The sequence below is a fragment of the Suricata suricatta genome, chromosome 9, assembly GCF_006229205.1.
Source record: "Suricata suricatta isolate VVHF042 chromosome 9, meerkat_22Aug2017_6uvM2_HiC, whole genome shotgun sequence".
Lineage (NCBI taxonomy): Eukaryota > Metazoa > Chordata > Mammalia > Carnivora > Herpestidae > Suricata > Suricata suricatta.
Window position 1 is genome coordinate 111370288 of NC_043708.1, and position 16672 is coordinate 111386959.

At 46.3% G+C, this 16672-nt stretch overlaps 2 protein-coding genes across 8 annotated transcripts in view; both read right to left on the reverse strand.

The window, feature by feature from the left end:
* Window positions 1-168, reverse strand: part of PTPN9 (protein tyrosine phosphatase non-receptor type 9) — a 79462-nt gene extending 79294 nt beyond the window's left edge. The window contains exon 1 of one of the 2 annotated variants that reach the window (XM_029952843.1): window positions 14-168. The gene's annotated coding sequence lies outside the window, so the exon portion shown is untranslated. The remainder of the gene's footprint in view (window positions 1-13) is intronic. The other variant, XM_029952842.1, reaches the window with a different exon arrangement.
* Window positions 169-12933: 12765 nt separating this feature from the next.
* SNUPN (snurportin 1) overlaps window positions 12934-16672 on the reverse strand; it is a 38282-nt gene continuing 34543 nt past the window's right edge. For 5 of the 6 annotated variants that reach the window (XM_029952838.1, XM_029952840.1, XM_029952836.1 and 2 more), the window contains exons 8-9: window positions 16556-16636; window positions 14606-15157 (exon numbers count right to left, since the gene is read on the reverse strand). In XM_029952838.1, the coding sequence (XP_029808698.1) occupies window positions 14837-15157; window positions 16556-16636 (402 nt within the window). In that variant the 3' untranslated portion in view covers window positions 14606-14836. Of the gene's footprint in view, window positions 13757-14605; window positions 15158-16555; window positions 16637-16672 lie in introns of those variants that run through there. The other variant, XR_003913670.1, reaches the window with a different exon arrangement.

The window sequence follows — 16672 nt, forward strand, 5'->3', positions numbered from 1 at the left end:
GCCGCCGCCGCCGCCCGGCCGACCTAACGCGCCCGGGAGCGTGGGGAGCCCGGTGCTGCCGGCCGACGCTTCCGCGTCTCCGAGCCTCAACAACCGGTGGCCGGCTCGCGCATGGTGGGGCCGGCGGGGCCGGGCGCCCGCGGCGGCCGCGAACGCCGCTACTGTCTCCTGCAGGAAAAGCTCTCACAACTGTCGCTCTCTTCGGGGCGGAAATCCTTTATTTTCTTCTCTCCTTTCCCCGCACTCCCCCTCCTCTCCCGGAAAGAAAAAAAAGGTATCGGCGAGGAGCTAATGGCCAACCGGGATTTGAAAAGGAAAAAGGAACTCAAGAACTTTTTAAGCCCAGAGCGGAAGGTCTCGGCGGAAATTTCCCGAAGGCCGTCGGCCTCCTCGGCGTCAGGCTGCTCCGGCAGCGCTCCGGCTCCTCCGGAGCGTGAGGCAGAGTCCTCGGGGATGCGGGCCGGGCGACCAGCGCGGCGGCCTCTCAGCCCCGTTCCTCAAAAGCCGCGGCGGCGGCGGCTGGAGGGAGGGAAGAGGGGAGGGAGCGAGGAAGAGGCGCCCCCCTCCGGGCTCAGGGCCAGCGCTGCGGCCGCCCCGCGTCCGCCCGAGCCCCCCGCGGCTCCATTGAGAAACTGAGCGTCTCATTCACAAACAGGCGGCGGGAGGGCCCGCCGTCCACGGACGCTGTCCGGGAGGGGGAGACAGAGAGGAGCCCGGGCGGGGGAAGCAGGGGGCGGGGGAGGGGAGAGCGGAGGGACCGGCGCTGGGAGGGGCTTCGGCGACTCCAGTCTGCGGGGAGGGGGTACGAGGAGGAAAGGGGCGTGCGTTTTACGGTTCAGCTCCGTGGAGGAGGAAGAGACTACGTTCCTTTGAAAAGGAGCTGCTGGGGTTGCTTGCCGCTGCCCCGACGCGTGACGGACCCACAATCCTCGTCTGTCTCCATGTTACTGGTGACCGGAAGACCCTGTAAAGGTTGCCTGCGAGGTCCAGGAGGTCTGTCTGGTGAAGGAACAGACCCTGCTCCCACTTTCTCTTTGCTGCCTGTATCCTGTAATCCATAACCAGGATAGCTAAGTTTAGTACCTCACAAAAGCAGCATCCGATTTCAAACCTCATTCAGGAACCACGCAGCCTTTGCAAACCTTGGGTTTTCAGTCGGGCAATCACAGCAAAGAGCGTGGAGGGTGTTATAGGATACACTTTTGGGGTCAGTTTGAGAGACACAGGGAAGGCAGGACTGGTCTACTATGTTGCTGCATCATTTCAGACAAAAGAAATATTCCAAAAGGGGTATGGCTAACAAGCTACAGCTATTCCTAATGGCTGGAGCCCTGGAGAGCTAGGAGAGAGATCCAAGGGAGAGGTCTTCAGACAACTTAGGAAGGTGCCCTGGTTTCTGAGGCTCGTTCTAGGATTTTAGAAGCAACCTGTAACTTCATCTCATTTCTGCATCATTAAAATAGGACCTTCAGGTTGCCCTTGGTTAGAAAAATATTGTGCCCTGACTTGTCACGATTTCAAATCCATGTTTTGAAACAAAGTTACTTGTGGTTTTGTTTTGATGAAATTGTTTTGAAGTTTGGTATTAGGACGTTCTTATCGAACTCTTGCCCCCGGAGTAAAGATGACCATGACGTCACTGACACCATAGTAACAGCAGTGGTGTCCATCATGTGATGGACTTTTAAACTTTAAAAACCAGGAGGTTTGCACAGTAACTCTAGAGTGTTCAGTGTGGACAAGGCTACTCTTTGCTGATCTAAATAGCTCTCCAAAGATCTTCAGACATTTGCTCCTGCTCTTAGTAAGAGTATTGGCCTACTCTTAGCAGTGGTGGTAAGCTGTGCAGCAGTCTGAGGAAGAGAAGGAACATCTGTACCTGCCTTGGCCAGGCTACTCCTTGTAGGCAGTGGCGCAAGATGTGTAAATGTTCCAAAGACCTTCCAAGCAGCCACCGACGTTGCTGCCAACCGTAGCCTGATAGCCAGGTGCAGCTGATACCTCGCTTTTAGTTTGACTCTATCAAGAACCAACTGGTAGAAATGTACACATTATGTAAATTTGGACTTTCATCCATCTCTTTCAACATCCCTTTGTCTGCAACAATAATGTGATTAATCTATGATTGGTTTAGAGTATCCTACTTTTTTTTAATGCTTTATTTTTGATAGACAGAGCATGAGAGGGGGAAGGGCAGAGAGAGAAGGAGACGCAGAATCAGAAGCAGGCTCCAGGCTCTGAGCTAGCTGTCAGCAGAGAGCCTGACTCGGGGCTCGAACCCATGAACCTGAGATCTGACCTGAGCCGAAGTCAGAGGCTTAACCGACTGAGCCACCCAGGTGCCCCTAGAGTATCCTATTTCTTTATTGACTTATTAAGAGACATTATCCTGTGTGCTACTGGCGTGTGCAATATTATTATAAATTACAATTCCTGCAGTGAACCTGTGTTAAATTACTGGCAAAGATAATGTCAGTTTCTGAGCATAATTTGCCATGAATAAAACAAGAAGCCCCTGGAACTTGGATCTGTTGCTATCTCAGGTAGGTTATTTGCACCAGTAAGGCTGACTCTTGGTTGAGTTCATCACCTCAGTATTGCAACCAGATACTTCTCTGGAAGGCAGTCTATTTATTAAACAAGTATATTTTTATGCCAAGCACTGGACTTGGGGTATGTACTGGGGTTACAACAATGAACAACACAATGGTGTCGTCCACATGTAAGGATATGGAATGATCCCTGAATTCTACTGTAGTAGAAACAGCAAGACTCAAATAGTGTACATGATGTCATTTGTATGAAGAAAAAAAAGAACATATAAACTTATTTATACATAGAAAGGGTTTGGGAGGATGCATAAGAAAGAGAACTGGTTGGGGTGCCTGGGTGGCTCAGTGGGTTGAGTGTCCAACTTTAGTCATGATCTCGCAGTCTGTGAGTTCGAGCCCCACGTCAGGCTCTGTGCTGACAGCTCAGAGCCTGAAGCCTACTTTGGATTCTGTGTCTCCCCTTCTTTGCAACCCTCCCCCCTCCCCGGCTTGCACTTTGTGTGTGTGTGTGTGTGTGTGTGTGTGTGTGTGTGTGTGTGCGCCTTTCTCAAAATAAATGTTAAAAAAAAAAAAGAAAAAAAGACCACTGGTTGTCTTTCAAGAAGGGAAGTCAGAGTTAGGAGAACAAAAGGAAAGAGGGACTTTTCCCTATATGGTCTTTTGCACATTTTAAGTTTTTGGTTTTCTTTTTTTGCTAACTTTTTATTGAAGTAAAATATACATGCAGAAAGGTGAAAATATAGACAGCATGATGAATTTTCATAAACTGAGCACACCCATGTAACAAGCACACAGGTCAAGAAATAGAACATTCCTGACTTTCCAAAATCCCCCTTATGTCCCCTCCCAGTCACTACTCCTCAAGAGTAACTACTATTTTGGCTTCCAACAGCAGAGTGTATTTAAATCTTGCATGTGGATAGATAATCTCCCCTCCCCCTGCCAAATGTAAATAGTAATTTAAATATAGTTTTTCTCCCAGAGTAGGCATATGGCTCTTAGGACTAAGCTAGAGTAGGAAATAGCAGGACCTGAGCAACCACGCACTGCTGAGTGTACTCAGGAGTTTTGCCTAGTGATCCTCAGGACACCAGGGGTCAGTGATTTATTCGAAGTCACAGCTAATTAATTAGTATTGGGCTAGAATTTGGATCCAGGCACTTAAATGCCCAGTACAGGCATCAGGTGAAGAGAATTAATAAAGGGAGAGGTTTGGGGCACTTGGATATCTCAGTAGGTTAAGCTTGTGACTTCAGCTCAGGTCATGATCTTGCAGTTCGTGGCTTTGAGCCCTGTTCATGAGTTCAACCAGGTTCATGAATTCAAGCCCCACATCAGGCTGTCTGCTCTTAGCACAGGGCCTGCTTTGAATCCTCCATACCCTTCTCTTTCTGCCCCTCCCCAACTCTCTTTATGAAAAAGAAACATTTTTTAAAATGCGAAACGCTTTCAGGGCACCTGGATAGCTCAGTCCGTTGAACGTCCGACTTCAGCTTAGGTCATCATCTCACAGTCGGTGAGTTTGAGCCCTGCCTTGGGCTCTGTGCTGACAGCACTGAGCCTGGAGCCTGTTTGAGATTTTGTGTCTCCTCCTCTTTCTGCCCCTCCCCTGCTCGTGTTTTGTCTCTCTCTCTCTTTCTCAAAAATAAACATTAAAAAAAAAAGCCAAACACTTAAAAAATAAATAAAGGGAGCAGTTTAACAGAGTGAGCTAGGAGAGAGAACTCAGCATGTTTTCAGAGGCACAGCTGTGTGTGTGGGCATGTGGGTGTGTAAGGGAACGACTCTCCAGAACTGATGTCTATCATGGTTCTAACAGGACAATGTTCAGAAGCTTCTTAGCAGACACATGGGTAACAAAACTGAGGACAAGGGAGCTGGCTGGATTTGCTCTGATCAGCAATCTTAGGAGAATAGGAGTACAAAGGCTTGCCTTTCACTGCACACTTGAACCAATGAAACCAAGTATGGTACTATCTGTCATCATATTCAATCAACTCTTAGGGATGCCAAATGGTTTCTAATAGCAAATGATTGGAAGCAACATAATGGTCCATCAATAAAAAATTCAGTAATGAAATTACAGTACACACATACACAAATACTAAGTTCACATTTATTGTGTCCCTACCATGTGCCAAGCACTGTTCTAAATGACTTCGTCTAATCTCACCATCACAGTGTAAGTTAGCTGAAATTATCATTTTGCAAAAAATATAAAGGTAGATCCACATGTATTGACATAGCCTCAGATTTTTTAATTTCGTTTTTTATTTATTTTTGAGAGACAGAAAGAGACAGCGTGAGCAGGGGAGGGTCAGAGAGAGGGAAATACAAAATCTGAAACAGGTTCCAGGCTCTGAGCGATCAGCACAGAGCCCGACGCAGGGCTCGAACCCACGAACTGTGAGATCATGACCTGAGCTGAAGCTGGATGCTTAACTGAGCCACCCAGGCACCCCCTCCTCAGATTTTTTAATTCTTGGCTGCAGGGCAAGCCAAAGTGAGGATAGGGTTGGGCAAGTATAGGTGACAGACAAAAATCACATTTTTAAAAATAGTTTATTGTCAAAAAAATCACATTTTTATTAACATGAACTGACATCTGAAAGTAAAAAAATAAATTACAAAGAGGAACCTGGGCAAGAGAAGTGTTATGAATTGTACTTTTGTTTTTTGCTTTTATTATTTTTTATTAATTTTTTTCAGAGAGAGAGCACACACGTGTAGCAGTGGGGGAGAGACTTTTAAGCAGGCTACACACCCAGGCCCTGAGCAGAGCCCAACCTAGGGCTCAATCTCAGGACCCTGTGAGATCATGATCAAAAGATAATGACCTAAGCTGAAATCAAGAGTTGGATGCTTAAATAAAGGGGAGGGGGCACTTGGGTGGCTCAGTCAGTTGAGTGTCTGACTTTGGCTCAGGTCATGATCTCACAGTTTGTGGGTTTGAGCCCCATGTTGGGCTCTGTGCTGACAGCTTGCTCAGAGCCTGGAACCTGCTTCGGATTCTGTGTTTCCTTCTCTCTTTGCCCCTCCCCTGCTCATGTTCAGTCTCTCTCTGTCCCTCAAAAATAAATAAATGTTAAAAAAAAAAAAAGAGTTGGATGCTTAATTGACTGAGACACCCAGGCACCCTCCGTTTTGTTTTGTTTTGGTTTTTTTTTGCTTTTAAAACAAAGGGTTCAAGTCTCTGTCTAGAAACCTTATCCTCCTCTTCCTCCCATCTTCTTCACCAGACAAATTTGACTCATTCTTAGGTTTCAACTCAAAAGTCACTTCCTCAGCAAGATATTCCTGGTTACTTCCTACACTAAATGAGACTCCCTGTTGCTCTCTCTCACAGTACCCTCATTTTTTTTTTTTTTATCAGAGAGCTGATCACTGTTTCTAATTGTGCTCTTGTTTCTATGTCCATCAGCCTAGTCTCTGCCTGCTCTACAAAACTGTAAGCTCCTGGAAATCAGGAACCACCTCTATCTTGTTGGCCCCTGGCCCCTCAGTATCTAGAAGGCAGGCCCTTCATAAATGTGTTGAATGACTGAATCAATGAAGACAACCATCTTCAAAAATAAGTAAAAAAGGGGCACCTGGGTGGCTCAGTCGGTTAAGTCTCTGACTTCAGCTCAAGTCATAATCTCACGGTTCAGGAGTTCAAGCCCCACATTGGGCTCTCGGCTGTTAGCGCAGAGCCTGCTTCAGATCCTCTGTCTCCCTCTCTCCCTATCCTCCCCGCCCCCCCCAAATAAATACAAACATTTTAAAACATTTTTAAAATAGGGGCGCCTGGGTCACTCAGTCAGTTAAGGTCCGACTTCAGCTCAGGTTGTGATCTCAAGTTTTGTTGGAGCTCTGTATAGGGCTCTGTGCTGACAGCTCACAGCCTGGAGCCTGCTTAGGGTTCTGTGTCTCCCTCTCTCCCTGCCCCTCCCCCACTCATGCTCTGTCTCTGTCTCAAAAATAAACATTAAAATTTTTTTAAAATAAAAAATAGTAAAATAAGACAGCCACCTTAACTCTGAGACCTAGCTTGCCATTTTCTCCTGCTTTCTTATATTTGTTCAGGTATATTTATTTGGAAAAAAAATATTTCCAAACTGTGATTGGAATTTTACAATCTTTCCCCCCAAAAACTTTTATTTCTAAAATCCAAAGCTCCTCTCAAACATTGCTCCAAAATAGCTAGTGCCTATGGAAAAGACGAGTTGTGCTCTACACACATGTTGTGGCTATAAAAGATCCCCCAAAATTCTTACTGCTATTTTTCTAAAAAGCAAACAGATACATAGTAAATAAGTAAATAATGCTGCTAATCAGTGTCTAGGATATACATGTTTTTCTTGTTTATTCATAAGCTAAATCTATCACAACTGGAATGGCTGAACGTGAGCTCTGCAAGAAAGGTGAAAAACCTTATACCACGTAGATTACATTCCCCCATGACCCTAAATACTCTAGGGGTCCGCCCTTACCTATTGCTGTTCTCGGCCGCCTTTTTTTTTTTTTTTTTAACTAGAACATGAGCTGGCTCTTACAGTTTTCTCATCTGACACCCTATGCACCACTCCCAAATCACAGGTTAATCATTCACTAGTCTATGTTACTTCTGTAAGGACGCAGGTCTGAATCAAACTGACTCCATGACAAGCTTCAAGTTTCCCCTCTGACCCTGGAGGCCTAAGTGCCGGGTTTCTCAGAATCATTAGAAAATAAAAGGGCATAGATTGCTCAACCAGGGACCATCCTAGTAACTCCCAATCAGAAGCGGCCAGCTAAAATGCTTAACACTCCTAAGGGCAGGCCTAGGATAGAAGCTATAGATAATCACTTATTGCTTAAGGCTAGTTACACCCATGTGAGGGTCCTGGGTCCACTCTGTAATACTCTAAATGTTGTGATTGGGTCCCGCCAAAAGTAATGAACACTCTGGACAATGTGTATGGTTAAAGTTACTGCCAATGATGTTAGGCGATAATGATTGGACCCCTGTACCTGTGTCACCATTTCCTGTAACTCCCCCTTCCCAAAACCCATAAAGGCCCTACCCCCCCTTTGTTCGGGGCTCTCAGCACGGATCCACTGTGCTGGGAAAGTCTGTGAGCCCGAGTTTAGGCCCTGGCCAGCCTAAGCCCGTAATAAAGCCCTTTGCTTTTGCATGCGTGACTCGGTCTCCCCGGCGGTCTCTGGTTTTTGGGGACGATATTGAAATCTGGGCATAACATTTCCACACCTGACACCTGTATCTAGAGTTTATTTAACACTCTGATTAATTTGCTTCCTTGTCCATTTCTCCTCCTAGATCATGGATTCCTTGGGGGCAGGGACCATGTCTTAGTCATTACTTTCTTTAGAACCTAGCATGATACACAGTACACAGTAGGTGGTATGGAATGTTTGCTGAAAGAAGGGATCTGTCCCTTCTAGCCAACAAGGTCTAGTTTTTACCAAAAATTTACCAACCTGGTTTGGTTACCTTGGATACTTAGTTGCTTAAGAGAAAACATTGGATATAAGAGGGAGGTACCATCTGAGTTAACCGGCTTCACTCACGTTGACTTATGGGAGTCCAGAGCAGAATGGACGAATTAAGTCCATGAATAGACAGAACCTTGTTTGAACCAGTTTCAACTTCCTCCCTTATAAAAGCTTTTGTTAAAGTTGCCAAAGAGAAGCGGAACTGACAGACTGGAGTCTCATCTTTTATTTCCTGGTCTGACTGGGGAGAAAACCTGCAGGGCAAAAGCAGAGGGAGAGAGAGAGCAGGCTCGAAGGACTGCCAGCCAGAGGGAAGCAAGAAGGGAGGAAGTTTGCTACAAGTGTTCATGGTCTGTGCCAAATCTTAGCCAGAACTATCCAGGTTTCAAATTTTGTCTCTTCTGGTTCCAAACTGTCTCTGAAGATGAGGAGAACGCCACTTGGCGCGGAGCCCAATATCGAGGCCTACCCCCCACCCCATTTTCCTAGGCTGCCTCTGGTCACTTTTCTGCCTCCTCAAAACAGACACAAAAATCAACTTTTCAAAACAATCGCTATGACTTGGAATGGATGTGAGAAACAAATGCACACATTCTACATCGGGATTCTGTCTCTTCCCTCATATATTTGCTGCCTGAGGCCACTCCTTTTTTTAATACGATTTTTTTTTATTTTACAGTTTATTGAGAGAGAGAGAGAGAGCATACAAGGGGAGTGGAGGGGGGAGAGGGAGAGAGAGAGAGAGAATATCTCCAGCAATCTCTGGGTTCCATGCTGAGTCTGAGGTGAGGCTCAGCTCCTGCTCAGTGAGACTCCTGCCTGGCAAGATCAGGACCTGAGCCAAAGTCAAGAGTCCAGATGCTTTATGGACTGAGCCACCCTGGAGCTCTGCCTGAGGCCATGCTTTTTCCTTTTTTTAGTTTATTTATTTATTTTGAAAGAGAAAGAGCCAGCAGGGGAGAAGCAGAGAAATGGAGAGAGGGAGAATCCCAAGTAGGCTTCACACTATCAGTGCAGCAACAGAGCCCGAGGCGGGGCTCAAACCCAAGAACTGAGATGATTACTGGAGCAGAAATCAAGGGGAACCCCGGGGTGAGGCCATTCTTAATTCATCTGCACTACAGACAATCTCTCAGCTCTCCGAGTCCCCTCCTCCTTGCCTCCGCCTTACAGTGGACCCACTGCGAGGGGCACCCAGGGGTGAGTCACAATCAAATCAAGACCCAAGACCAAACTTCTCAGGACTCGGTGGGAAACAACATTTTTAAATGAATTTGGTTCATTTTTTTCTAATTAAAATTTTTTTTCATGTTTATTTTTGAGAGAGAGACAAAATGTGAGCAGGGGAGGGCAAAGAGAGGGAGACACAGAATTTGAAGCAGCTCCAGGCTCCAAGTGCCAGCACAGAGCCCTATGCAGGACTCGAACTCATAAACTGTGAGATCATGCTCTGAACTGAAGTCAGTTGTTTAACTGACTGAGCCACCCAAGCACCCCTCTTTTATTTTTTTTTTTAAGAGAGAACAAGTTGGGGAGAGGGGCAGAGAGAGAGAGAGAGAGAGAGAGAGAGAGAAAATCTTAAGCAGGCTCCATGCTCAGTGTGATGTCCAAGGCAGGGCCCAATCTCACAACCATGAGATCATGACCTTAGCTGAAGAAATCAAGAGTTAGAAGCTTGACCAACTGACCACCCAGGTGCCCCTTGAGATTTTTTGATGTAAAGACTGGATATAATCACAAAATCCTAAGACAGGGTGGAACTCAGAAATCAGTGCTTCTTACCAAAGGAAGCAGTCCTACTGTTGCCAAAATCTCAAGGCATTTCTCCACTTTTCCTGTCCTACATATCAGAAGGCAAGACGCAGATGACCACATCTGCTTAAAAATATGTATTGTGAGGTTTTTACTCATTTCCTTACTACTACTAGAGGAGAAGTCCATAGCTTTAATCCTGAGAAGTTTTCAGGTTGTCCTTTTAAAACATTAGTTCATATTCTTAGAACTCTACAGCATATTCAACTACCCATTAGCAGGCCACCACCCACCTCCACTCCAGGGTCACTACTCTTTGCAGTAGAGAAGAGAGAGGCTATCCCTCAGACTGCCTTCTCATTCCAGCTCATCATTTCATCCACCCAACCAACACTACTTAAAACAAGTGCCAGGCATAATGCCAGGCACTGGGGACCTAAAGATGAGTAAGACCAGGTCTCTGACCTCAATCTAATAGAGGGAGTGCACAGTAAGGAAGTTAACCTTGCTCAGAGGCGCCTAGGTGACTCAGTCGGTTAAGCAGCCAACTTTGGCTCAGGTCATGATCTCATGGTTTATGGATTCGAGCTCCACATCAGGCCCTGTGCTGACAGATAGCTCAGAGCCGGAAGCCTGTCTTCAGATTCTATGTCTCCCTCTCTCTCTGACCCTCCCCTGCTCATGCTGTCTCTCTCTCTCTCTCTCTCTCTCAAAAATAAATAAAACCTTAAAAAAATAAAAAAATAAAAAGAAAGTTAAACTTGCTCAAAGGGAGGGTAGCCTTTTCCCTGGGCTCCTAAGAATGTCCTAAAAAAGTGTTTACCTGGGGGTCTTTGGCCACACCAGACAAGTCTAGCAATGTGATTGGGGGAAATGAGAACTTTGGATCATGTGTTATCAGCTAGACCTCTGGAAAGGCTAGAGACTGGGGTCAGCCAATCAGGTCTATATGACCAAGTCCCAGTAAAATCTTAGGACACCAAGGCTCAGGTTAGATTCTCTGGTTGGCCATACTCCATGAGCACAGTCACACACAGTACCCAGGAAAGTTAATGCTGTCCATGATTTCCCCAGGAGAGGACAACTGGAAGACTTATGCTTGGAATTTTTGGGACTCTGCCCCATGCATTTCTCCTCTTCGCTAACTAATCTGTGTCCTTTCACTGTGGCACACTCTATCTGTGAGTATCATAGCTTTCAGTGAGTTCTGTGAATTCTTCTGTTGAATTATCAAACCTAAGGGTGGTCTTGAGGACTCTCCCTAAATTTGGGAGAGATAGAAGACTATCCATAAATATGCAGTGGGATTGGGAGGGTGCAAAAATGAGAATGGCTAATTCTACCTGCGAGGTAAAGGTTCAACCAGATATCTGTTGAATGGAGTTTCCAAAGATGAGTAGATATATTTATCAGATGAATGGAACCAGAGTGAGGAGGGACATGGTGATGGAGGTGGGAGGATGTGTATGAAACACGTTTGTACAAGGAACTGTAAAGCAGCATCCCTGGAGAGGAGGCAGCAAAGGAAGGAAAGTAATTTATGAGGCTGGACAGATATGCTAAGGCCAGGTCATGAAGAAAACTGTATGACAAGTTGAGGAGCTTATAGGCAATGGGAAATCCTGAAGTAATGAATTTTTTAGAAAGGGTCACCCTGCCAGTTGTGGCAGGGGTGGATTAGAGTGGGGCAAAGATTGGTGGCAGGGAAACTAGGTAAGGGACTTTGGCAGTACTCCAGGATGATGAAGACTTGAATTAAGGCCTTAGGTCATAGGGGAAATGGAAAAGAGAGAGGTAGAATGTAAAAGACCTGGTGAGTCACTAGCTGTGAAAGGTAGAAATGGACAGAAATATGATATACCTAGGTTCCTAGCTTGGGTGACTAAATGCTATTAACACAGACAAGGATCGCAGGAAGAGAACATGACTGAGTCGGACTACGGGGGAAAGATAATGAGTTCGGTTTGGGCTGTACCATTTCTGGTGACCGAGAGGTTGGCTGGTAAGGAGTTAGAGATACATAGACAGGGCTGGAGCTCAGAGAGGGCATCAACATATATACAGTAGCTGAAGTCAGGAAAAAGAGAGACTGGGAAACATCCCTTTCATTTGGAAAACAGGAGACCACCAGTCCCTTGATGAGAGCACTTGGAAGTGGTAGGAACAGAAGTCAGGTTTCTGACATAAGTGCAAAGTGAACTAATGAAGAAGTAGTGTTTGTAGACAAATTATCATCAAACACAAGCGAATTACGATGACACCAACTCTTTGATGCAGGCATTGAAGCATAGTTTTCTGGGCTAACATTAAAACAACCAAGACTACTTATTTTGCATCAACTGGTTGAACAGCCTACTGTTTTCTAGGTGCATGGGTTCAAGTGGCTTTTGAGATGAAACAGGTGATCTCAATGAGTAGTCCTTTGTTAACTCATGCCACACTGGCCCTCCAGCCAAGGGCAAGCAGGGTAGACCATACTGGGCAATGGGATCAGATAGGATTCTTTGGTTGTGAGCCTAGAAATAAGCTCTGGCTAATTTAAGCAAGATATAATTTACAGGATGCTCATAGGTTTCACAGCAAGAACAAGCAACACCCACTGACTTTCTGAGGACCAAATAAATGAATTCCAATGGATTCACTCACTCTCCTTGGTCTTCTGCTTAAGATACAGATTCTTGGTGGGGTGCCTGGGTGGCTCAGTCGGTCAAGCATCCGACTGGGCTCAGATCATGATCTCACAGTTTGTGAGTTCGAGCCTACCCTCAGGCTCTGTGCTTCAGAGCCTGGAGCCTATCTTCGGATTCTGTTTCTCCCTCTCCCTCTCCCTCTCTCTCTCTCTCTCTCTCTGTCCCTCCCCTGCTCACAATGACTCTCTCTCAAAAATAAATAAATCTATATATTAAAAATTTTTTTTAATTAAAGAAAAATGATACAGATTCTTGGTGAGGACTATGTGACTGGCCCATCTTGAGTCATGAGCCTGACATTTGGCCAAAGGAGGGCAGTTCCCAGAGATTATAGTCCCACCAGATCACACTGCTTGGGGAAGAGATAATTCTACAAAAAGGAAACGGGTTGCTATTCGGAAGGGTGGCCAGAAAACTCATATCCAGTCACAATAGCTTATTCACACAACCATCTTTGAAACAGGTGACAGGAGGTGGTTTTATAATAAATAAGAAATATGACCAGAAGACGACACATTCTATTCAGTTATTGATAATACTGGCTCTTGGTTAAAAATAGAAGGGGCACTCCTCTAAGATACATTCTTCGAGCTATTATTCAACAATACCAAGTTGTGCATGGTGATAGGTTTGGCTTGTGTGTTCTGTCTCCCATGAGTGTCCTTTGAGGAAGCAGTCCCTTCAGACTGCTTATTTCTGAGCAGAGCCCAGCCAAGTCTCTATGACGCTCGCTAGTATGCACAGCTCCTGAAATGATATAGTTGGCCTGCTGAGAGCACAAACAAGAGACTTCCTTTGGAAGATCATGTAGCATCTAGGCAGCCAACACCATGCTTCTTGGCAAGAGGAACACAATGTTCTTATTGCAGAATTGACCCAAACTCAGAAAAGAGCTTATTGATGTAGGCATGCTTCAATCCACAGCCAGCAGGATCATTATGGGGGTGGGGGAGTAGTTGTCTTCCTTCTCCGATTTTAGAGAGTCAGCTTTAGCAGCTCTGTAAGAGCCCAATGCTGAGGCTAGTTCCAGTGGTGTGCTGAATGTGTGTAATCGGGCTCTACTGAACCACGACTTCTGCCCAGATCTATTCCCAGAATTAATCATCACAAGGGAACAACTGCTGGTCAGACAAGATCTAACCTGCATCCCTCCGAAATTTTGTCCACAGGACGCTAGTGCTGCTGGACTAGAATAGTGGAATCTTTTTTGTCCAATAAAAGAAGTCCTAGAAAGGTGAAAAGCAGTGCGAGGAGCAGATCGAAGCCACAGGAAATGGGACACGCTTCCTGAACACAGAGCAGAAATGAATTGGTTAGTTTTAGATACTATCTTCTACTGCCACCGCTGCCAAAGAGCCTACTTCACCAATCTGAATGGATCTGACCTGCTCAAAGCGCTTCCATGACAGAAAATCTAAAACCTCTGCAGAATACATAGGTCTATCTCTCTCTCCGGCCTCCTCCTGGGCAGCTCCCCAACCCTCCTTTAAACTTGAGCCTACCTCAGGTCCCGGAGGGAGTCTTGCCCTGCTCTGGATGGTGCAACGCCATACCCTGCTGCCTGTGTGAGAAACGCCCACTCTCCTGTCTGCAGAGCCCTTTCTGTCCTGCTCAGAGCCTCAGTTCTGCTCCAACCTCCTCTGTGGACCCTCCTCTGCTCTCCCGACCCAGGCTCTCTGCATCTTTCAGCCCTTAAGCAACCCTCTCAGCTGTCCTGCTGGTGGGTGTCTTTCCTCATTGGACTTTGAACTCCTCAAGGGCAGAGATCGAGTCCTGTCTCCATAACCCCCCTACATCATGGGGCCCAGCACAAGGCTTATCTTCTGGAAGGCACAATGTTTGTTGAAGTTGTGAATGAATGAACTCCATTTGCATTTTATCTCAGGCAGTGTCTAAACCAAAGAAACTCACACTTCTCAGAAGAGGGAACACATTCAAATACCAAGAACTGCAGTTCCTGGTAAGACCTTTTAGAAAATGACGTTACTAACTGCAGCAACTGGAAACTCAGCAGAATGCTTAAGTGCTAAAAACAGTGCAATGGGCCAAGACTTGAACAGTCATGGCTTAGGTGGCCTTGGGGGTGGAGGTGGGGGAGGGTCACGACCACCTAAAGTTTTAAGAATCACAAACAACTTCTTTCTTAAGAATTACATGTATTTACATTGTAGATATCTGGGATACACTTTTCACAGGGAGTGACTTCTCAAATCCCCAAACCCAAACCCACCTAAGTCTGGAAACCTCCGTTCCCTGTCTGAGCCAGAGTGGCTTTGCAAAGTCCACTGTAAAACCAAGTCACCTGTTGTTGCCGCTGTCCTCCTCCCCAGCAAGCACTGTCCTGTGACTCCCAAGGAACCGTCCTGTTTAGTTCTCCATGAGGCTCCCAGGGGGGTCCAGGCAGAGGGGAGGGCTCTTCTGCTTGGGGGTAGACAGGTGTTCTAGCTCATAGCGCCCATCACCAGATGCCTTGTGTGTGACTTTCTCCCTCATGCCTTCCTGGCCCCTCTTGTGCTCAATAATTTGCTGGAGCTGCTGCCCAGCATATTCTGGCTTGGTGGTCAGCGGGCCAGCTGGCACGGCCACTCCGAGGACATCTGACACCATGTAGGGGCGCAGCCAGCCCACGAGAGGAGTGCTGCCAGGGCTATAGTGGGTCTGCTTGTGGTAGAAGAGAAGTCCGTCTACCTACAAAAGGGGAAACCAAAGTGATTTCTGGGGCTCCATGTTTCCAGGAGAGCCTGTGCACACGGGGACGGCTCTTGCAGGCCAACTCCCTTTCCTGGATCACTGCCAATGGAAAAAGAATCCTTGTTTCTCATACATGCAATTTCTCTAAATGAAGAAATGGCCTAGAAATCTAAATTTTTGAAAATAAAAATATAAATAGCACTTTCCTGTATACAGGGGCTTGCCTACCCACTACTTCACCCTCCTACCCACCATTGAGGGTGTTTAAGAAAAGGGGCTAGGGCTAGCTGTGGGGGCCTCCCCCCCAAACCTAGGCAGTATGAAGCAGAAACTCAACATGAACCCAGGTCTTCTGCGCCCGGATCCCATGTACTTTTCAGCACTCAGACGTCTCTGTAAGGGGGAATGTGCTCCACGCAGGGCACAAAGCAGGGGAATGGGACAGGCCCCTCCGAGATGCTGGACTGCTAAACACAGGGATCACAGGTTGTCAAAAAGTCCTGTTCCCTACGCCACTGTTGGCTGCCTGACCTCCCCCTAAATTATCTGCAAGTTATGTTCTGGGAAACTCAAGTTTTTCTCAACAGGAAGACCTCCTACAGTCCCACATTTTCTTTTCCGTGATTCAGTGACTCATCTCTAAAAAGCATTTATTGTCACTGGGGCATAGGGTTATAAATAAAGATGGTGTTCTTACCACCTTCTTAATTGACTCTCAGAATTGAAGGCAACCCAGCCTTTGCCATTTCCTCATTTGGAAAGCTGTGATCCTTTTAACAAAATTATATCAAGTTCAAGCAAATACTTGTGCGTGACTAGGCAGAATTTTAAAGGATATGATGGGCAGAGTAAAGTCCGTGTGTTGAGCCTGGAGAGGATAACGGGAGGTTCTGAAAATGACAAAAGGCCGCTGAGAACTGAGGAGCTTCTAGGGCCATGACACTTACGGTGCTAAATTGGGAAAGTTCTGGACAAACCAGGACAAGTCTGTCACCCTGCCTCCATGCCACTGCTCAGCAAGCATGGCCATCCCCAGGCATCATTTACTCTTGGAAGGAAAGACAAGGAGTTTGAACCCCTGTGGTCTGTCAGCCACAGGAGCCCCCAGTTTTACAGTCAGCCATGGTAGGCAGGCTTGTAGCAGGAAATAGGCACCCCAGAAGGACCTAGGAATGGAAGCCTTATCCCTCCCTGGACCCCCGCCTCTCCACCTGTAAAATGAGGGACATAGACAAGCAGGGCCCCTCCAGCTCTGGAATTCTGACTTCTCTAATGGAGAAGCCCTTTTCTGATGCTTTGATACAGCAAAGTCAGAGGATATCCTAAGCTCTGGGTAACCGAGCTTCCCTGTGTCCTGCAATCACGTCAGAGCACTAAAGACAATGGTTGTGTTACCTCAAAAGGGAAATCCATTGACAGCACCTGACACAGGCTCTCAGGGGTACAAGGGAAATTCTTTAGTCCTACAAATTTAAACTAAAACATAAATTAGAACAAAAAATTAGTACATGT